Source organism: Chironomus tepperi, unplaced genomic scaffold (genome assembly GCF_022539635.2).
Source record: "Chironomus tepperi strain 1889 unplaced genomic scaffold, CSIRO-AGI_Ctep_v1 contig_82, whole genome shotgun sequence".
In the NCBI taxonomy this organism is placed as follows: domain Eukaryota; kingdom Metazoa; phylum Arthropoda; class Insecta; order Diptera; family Chironomidae; genus Chironomus; species Chironomus tepperi.
In genome coordinates, this window is record NW_027226204.1 from 289,893 (window position 1) to 302,222 (window position 12,330).

Here is a 12,330-nt window from a genome sequence, read left to right on the forward strand (position 1 = left end):
GATCATAATCAGTGGTGGACAACCTTTTATTTTTTGCACACCTTGGTCAAGAATGAAACCGAACACGACATACTTCTCATGCCATTTCCCAAAATTTTAGCGCCATATTAGTTTACCGTTTCACATAAGCTGCTCTCCACTAGTCTAATCTAAATAGCAAAAATGCTTTCCAATCCCAAATTAAGCCCATGGGATTATCGTCTTTAACTACCCACATGAAGTTTAAAAATACCCGATAGAAATTTCCATTATCACCACGAAATACTTTAAAAATTCTGCGAAAAGTTAATCTTATCAACCAGTAATGTGTACATAGTAAGAGTGAAAATTATAGAATTTTTATATCCGTGTAAATAATTTTCTTGAGGTTGTCTGTTGATAAAGAATAAATTCACGAATCGATATGAAAAATAGCACACCATGTGCTTGACAAAAAAAAGCTTTGTGTTGATACATATAATAATTTTATTATATTCGTAGTAGTCATAGGGGCTGATAAGAACATTTTCATACACATTCATACCAAAATCCAAATTTATTATTTTATTTTAGTATTAAAAAACTCGTCGCCGTCGACAGGTGTGAATTATTGTGTCAAATTAATTATTCACAAAAAACTTTTTTTTTTGTTTTATTATTTAATTTTAATGCATATTTTCCACAATTAATCATGAAACGAAGTGAATTAAAGCAAGAATTTCGCAAGCATAGTCGCTCAATATCACAAATGGTGGAAGAAATGGGTAAAAAAAAATAAATTTTCTTGTGTCTTAAAAATTTGCAATTGTGACGATGGTGGAAAAGAAAAAAAAATTGTTATTGTGGATGTATGAAGTGCTTCTTCTTCCTCATGTGACGTTGAAAATTTTTGTTTGATAGCAGTTAAATACATAAAAAAAAAAATATAAGCATAACATGAATTTTTCTGGAATTCACTTGGAATTGTGACGTTTATTGCCCGAGCGATACAATCTGAGAAAGGGTTCGTCGCGGAATTGTTGAGGATTCTCCTTGAAATGTGGATGTTAAATACCGTCTATATGGCTGCTAAAAGAAGGCCGCTTCCATTTGGTATTAGTAAATTTTAGCGAAGCCCTAAAACTGAGCTTATATGCTCCTTAAAACCTATTTTTGGCAATCAAATTGACACTAAACGGAAGCAACCTCCATTTGGTATTACAAAAAGAAGTTTAAGGAAGCCTTAAACGCTACGTAACGGTTTCAGAGCTTATAAGCTCCGTAAAACCTATTTTTGGCAACCAAATGGACACTAAACGGAGGCAGCTTGCATTTGGTATCAGTAAAAGCGGTTACGGGAAACCTTAAAAGCTCGGTGGCGGAGCCTCCTTCATTCGAGAAACTTTAAAGACTCCGTAAAACCTCTTTTACTAATACCAAATGGAAGGCATCTCCTCTTTCTGCGTTTTGGCAACCAAATGAACGCTAAACTGAGGCGGATCCGTGGCTTCCATAGCCGCTTCCGTGTTGACTACCATAGTCGCTTCCGGAGCTGCTTCCAAAATCATTCGTAGTGGCTCCTGGAATCGTTTCCTTGGAGGCTACCATGGTGGCTTCTATCCCAAAGCCTCCTTCATTTGTAACAATCGGGTTCATCTGCTGTGACAGTTGGAACTGAAAAATATTACAAATTTAATTTTATTTCCCTTTTTTCAAAGTCTTTGTGGATGTAAACGAAAAGAAAGAAGAACTGCTGTGAGAATGTCGTGATGAAATAAGACACCAGCTGATTCCTATTTTGTTTATTTTACTGCTCAATGAACTGCAATTTCGTCACAATATTTTTACGATACATTTTTTCAGTTGTAAATTTTCTTATCTACAGTTTTTTTTTTTAAGTTCCCAAGACACACCGCTGTGTTTTTGAGTATGACGTTGGATATTTACAAAGCGTCACAAAATTGAATTTATTATGCTGCAGTATTTTTTAGTGCTGGTTTTTGTGAAGGTCATGAACAATTTTTAATGAGTCAGAACATTTTGTGCTTTATTTGATGAGTTATAGTTGTGATTATGAATGATTTGTGCTTATTATGAGATGATGCATACAGAAAAAATTGAGATTATGTGGACATTTTATTCAGTATTACTTTAAAACTAGTTATTACAAGTTGTTTACTGCTGAATAAGCAAAAAGTAATTTATGTATGTAAATTCCTAGTTTGAGTTTCCTTATAAGTTACTGTGAATTTTAGTGTTTTAAATTGAGTGACACAAAGTATGAGGACAAGTTCAAATTTTGGAGTCCGTACGGATTCAAACTCCAAGTGGCTTTCCAATGGTGCCTATTGTCGCAAGACTGTTAAAGCGTTTGAACTAAGTTAGTAAAGCGGTCCTTGCAAACACAGATACAACAAGCTTTGGTTACTTCAAATAAGAAGGATTTACTTTGTATATTAACAGAATTCTGAACAAATTAATCAAAGTAGCCTTTTAATTCAAACGACTCATTTAGGCAAACTTCCATTTTTTGTTGTAATAATGATTTAAAATTGACCATAATGATGCTGCCAGGGCTGTTTAGGGTCTTATCGTTAATGCGGTATCTTAGCGAACATGTAGTGTTGTTTGGGTATATTTTTGCATATAATTAAACATAACCAGAATAAAGTAGTGATTACAACAAATTTTAGTCATGCAATTCAATACACATTGCAGTGTTCTTGTTTTGTTGAGAACAACTAAACTTAGAATCAAGTGACAGCCAAAAGCTGAATTTCGTTGTTTTAGCATCGCAATGTGTACCGATCGGGAAAAAATCAGGAAAAAGAATTGAAAATTCTTAAAAAACAAGAATTAACTGCAAAATATAGATTAGATATCTTTATTTTGGTGCATTGTTGACAAATATTCATGATTGGCTGACTAACCATACCATATTTAGATCAGAATTTGTCTTATCTTTTGTAAAACAACACACGAAAGCTAGACATTAAGCTTCATGTTTTTAAATTAATCCTTTCATCTTTGCACCCAGGGTAAACGGATAGTGTCCTGCTTTTAGCAGTTAAATTTTAGCAGTGTCCTGCTTTTAGCACTTATGTTTGAATTTTGAAAACCCGTTAGAAATTATCACAAAAAAATTGATTTATTCGTGGGTTTAAAACATATAATTCAATTCTTACGGTTAATTAGTTGATCAATTGCAGAAATGATACCAAAATGCTTTATTAAGTCAAAAAATATGATTTAAAATTAACATTAAAAATTTTATGTTTTAACCGTTAATTTTTTATTCAAATTTCGGGTGCTAAAAACAGTACAAACTCTTGTAAAACCGTACAAAATTAACGGTTAATTTTTCTATTCGTTTACCCTGGCTTTGCACTTTTGAATAGACTTTAAATCTTAATATTTATAGTGACTAAACAATGCTACGTGCGTTAAAGGATTATTCATCACTTTCTTTGAGTTGATAGTTTATTCTCTTGCAAAGACGGAAATTCTTTGGTTTGTTGTTTGTCTAAATATATGGACGACTATTCAAATACACAAATTGATTGAACTATTCAAAATCTAACACCAAGCCGGTGTTACTCGGATTTAAATCACATCAAATTCCAAATGAGAGTTTCAAATGGTCAGAACTTAGCCAAATTTGATCAATTGCTCGATATGTGATATCCGGAAATGTTATCGTAATGTGATTTGTCGTCTCTAGAACTGCGTATACAATTAGGCATATAAAATCCTATCAATTTGATTCTCTCTCGCTTCTGATATTCACTGATATACACAAAATTATAAATTAAAATGTTCAAAAGTGATGTGAAATCAGCCTCATTTCAGGCAGAGATAACTGAACAACATTATCTGTCTGAATCATCTGTCATGTCTAAAATGTCACACAATTCTTTAAATATTCAGGCAGATCAACTTAATTTTATTTTTTTCGCTGTTAATTTACAATTATTTGTCATAGCTCTTTAAAAGCAAGCAGGCAACCCTACGGCCAATCAATCACGCTAATTGAAAATTAATTTATCAAATTTAATTGCAATGGAAATCGCTGATGGCGAAATTATATTAACACATTGTATTAATAGAATAGCAATCATGTGGTTTATGCATTGACATAATCATATGAGTAGCTCCCTACTTAAATTTTGGAGTGCTGATAAATATTATCAAAAGAATTTAAAAATTTAATGATTTTTTTTTATATTTTCTTCTGAAAAATGCGGCCGTCATAAATTTTAAGCTCAAACAAGTGTCTTGTTAAGTGCTGTATTTGAGATACTGTAGATTACTTCTTTGTTTGATATGCTAGATTTTTATAAAGAGTCAAATATCAATGTTGTTTTTAATATAATTTGTCTAGTAGACATTTTATGTTGATAAATTAGGTTATACTAGATTATTCACTTTGTAGATTCATATGCTGAAGATGTAGAATCATTAAAGGTCTAGGTCAGTGTTGATAATGATTTAACACCATAATACAAAGCTTACTATCTTCGCTGGCCGTACAGATCAAGTATGATCCATGGCCTGCCTCAGTCTGCTCCTGATGCTGCTTCTATCGCTGGCTACCGCTTACCAATTACTAATTATACAAAGCTAATTGGTGAAATGCAATCAACGGTCTAAGTCTTATGTTGCTTTCTTTGTAAAAGTTGATTCAGGAAATGGTCGGTCGCAAGCCTTACCATCCCTAGTCAGATTCTAAGGCTGGCATCCTTCAGTCGAGGTAATTTGCAGGTCGAGGTGCATCTGGTCAACTTCGGAGTCAGACTGTGGCATCCCAATCCCCAAAACGGTCTAAACAGAGTAGTTTTAGTCTTATGTCTGAACGATCTGGGTTCAATTCCTAAATTAGAATTCATTCTAGTCACTTAACTCGGCACTTATGCTAGATTTAGCACATATTAAAGTATTTAACAGAGCATATGTAGTCACTGACATGCAAACAAGAATACAGACGCATTTGAATCAATTATAAATGATTTCATTACAGCATGTTGTACATATACATAAGTTGCTAGGACAATATGAGATCAATTTCGATAAATTTATTAAAAGTACTTGTAATACTGCTTTTAATAAATACCGGAAAGGGTGTGTCTAGAGATAGGGGCAAATTGGGTGTCAAACCAATTTTGGTCATCTTTAGTAATGACCGATTTGCTTAAATTCAGTCTAAGAATATTCATTTACTACACATTATAATGAATAGTCTTTAAACGTTCTCTAGCATCCTGTACAATTTATTTCAGTCAGGATTTCCGTACAATTGGCATAATAACAACCCTTAAACATATAATCAGAAACTCTTACAGCAATAACTTTACAATTGATTTAATTTTCACATTTTAAAATTTTCCCTTTTTTAATAATTCTCAATCAACTTTATCCAACTCTTAATTTTTTCCATCATAATGAGATTACCTTAATACTTAATTAATTGCCAAATTAAGCTAGTAAATCATATTATTTTAAAACCTGATAAAAATGAAAAATTTTCACAATTCTGTGGAATGAAAAAAAAGTTTTTTTTTATTTTGTGAGTAAATTGAATTGTGAAAAAGTTCGGCTACGGATGAATAAAGGTTTAATTTAACGGCTGATGAACTTTTTTTTTGTTCTTCCTGAATGCGTCACAAGATATGGCAATAATGCAATAATTGATAACAGCAATGTTCAATATTTTAATGAGATATGTGTGTGGATTAAATGATTTTTATGGTGTGATTGGGTTGTGTAACTTATTTGAGCATTTATTTCATGTTCTGTGAAAATTATATTGTAAATTTCCTCAAGCGATTATCAAGAGTATTATTGGGTATTGAGTGTGATGTAATACAATACAATGAAGCTTGCCAGCTTACATTGTGGGAGACGTGGTGGGTCGGTGGTGGAATGGTTAAGGACTACGGTATTTAATTAATGAAATATCGATCAAGCGGTCATAAGTTCGAAACTTGGTATGAGAGAAATTTGTGACTTGATCATTTTCGAATCATGTATTCATGTGTATTGGAATCTAATGTTCCTTGAAGTTTCGGTTTCGACAAATCTAAAGATCGGGACTGCGAGATTTTGGTCTCGAGCTTGAGTTTTCTTAGTCGAAACTCGGCTTACAGCCTTCTTTTGTAGGATTTAAGCAGTAATATTATCAAAAGAGTGGTTCAGATTTCATTATAAACTGAAAGTTGCCAGCGCTATGGTATTCCTGTTGTCTGTGGTATGCTATCCCCCTCTTGTTGCTTGTTAAAGAGTCATTAGTCTTGTAACGCTTTACTGCGTGCTTCTTAGATTTGTTAGACCAATGCAGCCTAAAATACACCAAAGTCCCATTATTCTCCATACCAATATCAGACTTGGATTCATCACGAAAAGGATGGGTTGGCACCTGGTGCCATGGTGCACATGACACACCCTAGCCCAACTCTGGATCTCAACAATCTAAATACCTGAAGGTTTAATTTACATTCTTATAATGACGTGAAACAGCCAAAAGCACTTCAATTCAAAACCTTTTTGAGTACCAATTTTCATGCTGCTACGTCAAAGTCATTACATCAAGGCAGTTCCAATTTACATTTTCCCAAAAAAAAACTCTTTGACAAAAGATTGCAAAATTTTCAAGGTGGAAACATGCTTTAATTACCCGCTTTGGTGATACTTTTTTTTATATAAAAAAACTCAGACACAGCACATCCAACTGCTGTTAATATTCAATCATCACATGTCGAAAAACATCAAAGCATGTAAAGCTTGAATGTTTTTGTTATTGTTTCATTGCCGAATGATACGAGATTGTAATATGTATTTACACATGTATGGAAGTGCTTATTTCTATTTCGATACAGTCATTGTGAAAACTTACATTCAATAATATTGAGAGAGCGTTGTCTGAGAAGTTAAGTATCACAACATAAGCACACAACACATGTCCGATTGAACAATTCAAGATTTTTTTTGAGTGCTTGTGTGGAATTTTTTTGAGTTTTTTTGTAGTTTTTTATTTCGCTCCGCTCAGTTTTTTACTTTCTGTTGAACGTTTAAGTCGCGAAATAGAAAAGCAAACTGGCTTTTTTTTTTGTTGGATTTAGAAATATGTAATATATTCAGACCTATTATTAAACGATATTAATTCATATTGCAAAGTTCAAACCTCTTGGCTCCATCTTCATTTACGTCAATCGAATGAAATTATTTTCATTTTAGATAAGATACGAGAAGCAGAAAACGCAGCAAATTTGGAAGGTGGAGTTGTAAATTACGGAATGGAACATTCAAATACAGAGTTGAATAACTATGGTGCAACATCAAATGAATTTTTAGATCTTACGGATGCTACACTCTCACCAGATTCGGAATATGACGAAGAGTTGGCATTTCCTGAAGACAATTTTTCAATCGTCACGGTCGGACAAAATCCAGTGTTGGTTAAGAAACAAAATAAGACACAAATTGTATCAAATGGTGATCACGCAAATGACAGTTCAAGTTCAGATGAAGAAGTTGATACAAGAACAACATATATTAAGCCACCAAGAGAGTTGCCATATAATTACATCTACAGTGTACCTATAAAGTTCAATTCATTTGATCGTAAAATATTCATACCGGGTACACAAATTCATGTATCGATAACCAACTATGAACGTTCAATGACAACACATTTATTAAATCCAATTCTATACACAATTCAATTGCAGCATGGCAGCTTCATTTGGACAATTAAGAAACGCTATAAAGATTTTGTCAATTTGCACAATTCACTGCGAATGTTTCGGACGTCCTTGAATTTTCCTCTCCCGTCACGCACACATCGAGAAATTCGTAGCAGCTTTAGAAATAATCATAAAATTTCTATATCAACCATCAGTAATTCTAATATAGCAAATGACGCGTCCAATGATACAACGACAAACAAGAAGAAGCAAAAGAAGAAGAGAAAAAAAGGTTCATTACCAAGGTTTCCAAAACGTCCGGACACACTTCTATCTGTCGATCAAATTCCATCAAGAATAAAACAATTAGAAAATTACCTATACAATCTACTCAACATTACATTGTATCGGAATCATCATGATACTATCAATTTCCTACAAGTATCTAATTTCTCATTCATTGCTGCACTTGGCGAGAAGGGACGTGAATTAATGATAAAGAAAAGAACTGGCAGCACAAATCCTGGACATAAAAAATGCAATTTACTTGGATGCTTCTCATTGGGATGCTGTATAAGATGCAATTACTTTTGTTCGGAAAGCTGCTGTTCACAATGGCAACAACGATGGCTTTTTGTTAAGGAAACCTGTTTTGGATTAATACGTCCAAAAGATGGTATTGTTCGTAGTGTTATTCTGTTTGATCAAGGCTTTGAGACATCGTTGGGAATGTATAGTACAGGATTAAGAAGCGGTTTACAAATATTGACAAATTCACGTTACATTGTCATAAAATATTCATCGAAAAAGATAGCAAAAGATTGGAATAACTATTTTAAGCAAGTAGCAAATTCTACAGCACGAGATTTTACCTCACCAAATCCACACAATTCATTCGCACCTGTACGAACATCAACGTTAGCTTCATGGTTTGTGGATGGTGCAAACCACATGAGTGCGGTGGCTGATGCTTTGGAAGGTGCATTAGAAGAAATTTTCATAGCCGATTGGTGGTTGAGTCCTGAAATTTACATGAAACGTCCAACACTCGATGGTGAATATTGGCGTTTGGATAAAATTTTGTTACGAAAAGCGGTAAGTGCTGAATTTTCTTTAAATTATTTCACGTGATATCAGTTTGAATTTTAATTTTTTTATCGTTCATCGCTATCTGTGTATGAAAAGTGATACTAGACAGTGAGTCATTTTACCTTGAAGGTTATTTTTGGTAGAGTTCTATTTTAATATCAAATTGCATTTAACGAATATTTAAAATTTGAATTTTAACGTATAATTATAATTTGAATTTCAAAACCTTACAAATTAGTTTCGACATTTATAAGGTTTCATGGTAAATTATCAAAACAAACATTCTGTTTTGTTGAAATTTCGAAATATTTCAATTAGCCGCAGTTTAAAAATAGTTTTGACAGTAAATAAGCAAGTTCACATAAGTTAATTGAACTAAGAAAACACTTTAAATTGGCGCTTTTTCTTGTTATGCATAGCACGACAAAATTTTGTTTTTGATTGTATAATATTTAATTTCCGGGAATAATTCCATCATTAATTTACTTTCATTAATTCATTGCAGAGACAAGGCGTGAAGATATTTATTCTACTCTATAAAGAGGTTGAGATGGCATTGGGATTAAATAGCTACTACAGCAAACAAAGATTAGTTCAATTACATGAGAACATTAAGGTTTTAAGACATCCAGATCACGTACGTGTCGGAGTGTTCTTTTGGGCACATCATGAAAAGCTCGTTGTTGTTGATCAAACGTATGCATTTGTTGGTGGAATAGATTTAGCTTATGGAAGATGGGACGATCATAAACATAGATTGACAGATTTGGGAAGTATTAGTATAACTGCAAAGCAAGCAAATCGACGATCTTATATGACTATTGAAAATCCTTTACGCTCTCTAATTGTTCAATCGACCGAAATATTGCAAGCGACTGCTACGGCAAATACTAATAGAGACAATCTGAGCGTTACAACACAAGAAAGTCTTACAATCACGACAACAAAGACCAAGAAAGTGACATTAAGAAAAGATAAGGATAAAAGTGAAAACGAGGAAGAATTGAATGAGCATACAAAGAGAGATACGCCCGAAATGAAACGTAAAGGAATTACAGAAAAGATTAAGGATAATGTAAAAAGTACGGGAAAGGAATTAATAAATCGCTTAACATTGAACACAGATGGTGGAAGCTCCGGCGTCGTAGAAGCACCAGTGATGATAAAAGTTGAGTCAGTTACTGAAGAAATTCCTCCAGCCTATTTTGAACTTGATGGACAAGCAAAATTATGGATTGGAAAGGATTATACAAATTTTATATTTAAAGATTTTACCGAACTCAATCAGCCATTTACAGATCTAGTAGATCGTAACAAAATGCCTCGGATGCCATGGCATGATATATCAAGTGTTGTTGTTGGTGCTGCAGCTCGCGATGTAGCACGTCACTTTATCATGCGATGGAATGCATCAAAATTAGAAAAAGCTAGAGAAAATTTAAGTTATCCATACCTCATGCCAAAAAGTTACAATGACATTCGTGTTGATGCAAATTTTTGGAATAAATCAAAAGTTAATCTTGAACGTGTGACAGTTCAAGTACTTCGTAGCGCATCGAATTGGAGTGCAGGATTTATTGAAAATGATTATCTTGAACAGAGTATACATGAAGCATATGTGGAGACAATATCACGCGCTCAACACTACATTTACATTGAGAATCAATTTTTCATTTCTTTAGGCTTTCCCGATGCCATTGTTAAGAATCAGATTGCCGAGAGCTTATACAAACGAATTGTGCGAGCTCACCGTGAGAAAAAAGTATTTCGTGTTTATGTGGTACTTCCATTATTGCCAGGATTTGAAGGTATGCATATTGATTTATTTATGATACAAATATATATGTAAAGCTTCGTTCTTTTAGGTGATGTTGCTGGTAATTCCGGTATTGCATTGAGAATCATAACACATTGGAATTATGCATCGATATGCAGGTATGAGTCAATTGAATATTCTGTAAATTGAATTATTATATCATTTATATTTCTAGAGCTGAAAATTCAATATTCAAGCGACTCCTTAAAGCTGGTATCAAAAATCCATTGGACTATATAAGCTTCCATAGTCTACGAAATCATTCCACATTAAATGAAGTGCCAATAACTGAACTAATTTATGTTCATTCAAAATTAATGATTGTTGATGATCGAACAGTAATTGTTGGATCTGCTAATATAAATGATCGATCAATGTTGGGCAAGAGAGACTCTGAAATGGCAATAATTGTAAATGATGAAGCTTTTCATGATGGAAAAATGAATGGTGAAACATTCCCGACGGGTAATTTTGCGGGAAGCTTGAGAAGATATTTATTTAGAGAACATTTGGGGCTGCTTGAGCAACAACCAAACGAGAATGGTGAAGATGAAATTGATATTAATGATCCTATATCCGATGCATTTTTCAAAGATACATGGCAAAAAATATCAAAGGAAAATTCAAGTATATTCGATGAAGTCTTTAAATGCATACCAAATAATGCTGTCCGAACAATTGCAACACTTAAGAAATATAATGATGAACCAGCTCTCTCTAAAGCCGATCCTGAAAAGGCTGCAGAAAAATTAAAGAGTATTCAAGGATATTTAGTCGATTTACCTCTAGACTTCCTATGTGATGAAGATTTAACCCCTCCAACAGCATCTAAAGAAGGCATACTGTCACATGCAGTATGGACTTAGTGGACAAATTTATATATTTATTAATTATTATTGTTGATAATGTTATTAATGACAAAGTTTTATATTAAAAATGTTAATATATTTTTGAAATATAAATTGTGTGCAATTTTTATGGATTAGTAAGTTCCAGCTGTGACCAATCAACAATTCATGTAAATAAATCAATCAGAAATTAACGTTTAAACTCGACCGGCACAATGCGACTAACGTATTTGAACCAAAACATTCATTTGACCAAATTGCATCGGTAATAGGCAAACGGAAGCGACCGAGGCATGGAGGAAGGCCATGGATCACAGTTGATGAACAGATGGTGTCGTCGAGTCCCACTTCGAGTCTTGCTGTTAATACATCAAACACGTTGTGCTGTTTGGATAAGGCGCCATATAGTCTGGATTATGTGCGACTACACATCTATCATCAGATAAGCGTAGGCGAACGAAAATTCTTTGAAATTTTATTCGTTTTGTTTATGCTCTGCTTTAAATTACTTACTCGATGAGATTGTTCATGTTTTTTTGTGAATCTATTCTCAGAATAAAATCTATCCAGACATGGTCATACATTTTAAATTGCATTGAAGCTGTTCTGAGTGGAGCAATTTGTTGGCTTAATTGGTGAGATTGAAGAGATTATGGAGAATTTTGTGTGTTAACTAATGACGACTGACTTTATTAAGAGATATTTCATCCATTTTTCATATTGTGATGCTTTTGGGAATTCTGGTATGGCAATCATATAGTAGAGAGTTAACCGAGCAGCATATCGTGTTCGCTGAGGTACCGTAACGTAGACGTATTGACGGTAATACTCGAAGTTGCCTGGAAGACAACATGAAGACTGACTTCGACCCGAAAACTGCGAAAAATGTGGTTTGTCACTCTGGCTTAGCAGTAAGAAGAAATACAAATTTATGATAATT

The 12,330-nt window shown here is 33.5% G+C and overlaps 1 protein-coding gene across 2 annotated transcripts; it reads left to right on the top strand.

Annotated features, from left to right (window-relative positions):
• The first annotated feature begins 571 nt into the window (after positions 1 to 571).
• Positions 572 to 11,459, top strand: LOC139085770 (phospholipase D1-like). 2 transcript variants are annotated; one of them, XM_070633916.1, is made up of 5 exons: positions 572 to 743; positions 7,189 to 8,732; positions 9,232 to 10,534; positions 10,592 to 10,661; positions 10,718 to 11,459. In XM_070633916.1, the coding sequence occupies exons 1-5, from the start codon at positions 671 to 673 to the stop codon at positions 11,406 to 11,408; spliced, it is 3,681 nt and encodes a 1,226-aa protein (XP_070490017.1). In that variant the 5' UTR covers positions 572 to 670; the 3' UTR covers positions 11,409 to 11,459. The 2 variants fall into 2 exon arrangements, with proteins under 2 accessions (XP_070490017.1, XP_070490018.1); XM_070633917.1 differs by lacking the exon at positions 572 to 743 and adding an exon at positions 6,997 to 7,079.
• The last annotated feature ends 871 nt before the right edge of the window (positions 11,460 to 12,330 follow it).

Excerpts from the sequence above, each read along its gene's own strand:
- LOC139085770 (XM_070633916.1), top strand. The coding sequence starts at position 671 with ATGAAACGAAGTGAATTAAAGCAAGAATTTCGCAAGCATAGTCGCTCA. Across the intron at positions 8,733-9,231 it reads AAATTTTGTTACGAAAAGCG|AGACAAGGCGTGAAGATATT; the intron begins GTAAGTGCTGAA and ends AATTCATTGCAG. Across the intron at positions 10,535-10,591 it reads ATTATTGCCAGGATTTGAAG|GTGATGTTGCTGGTAATTCC; the intron begins GTATGCATATTG and ends TCGTTCTTTTAG.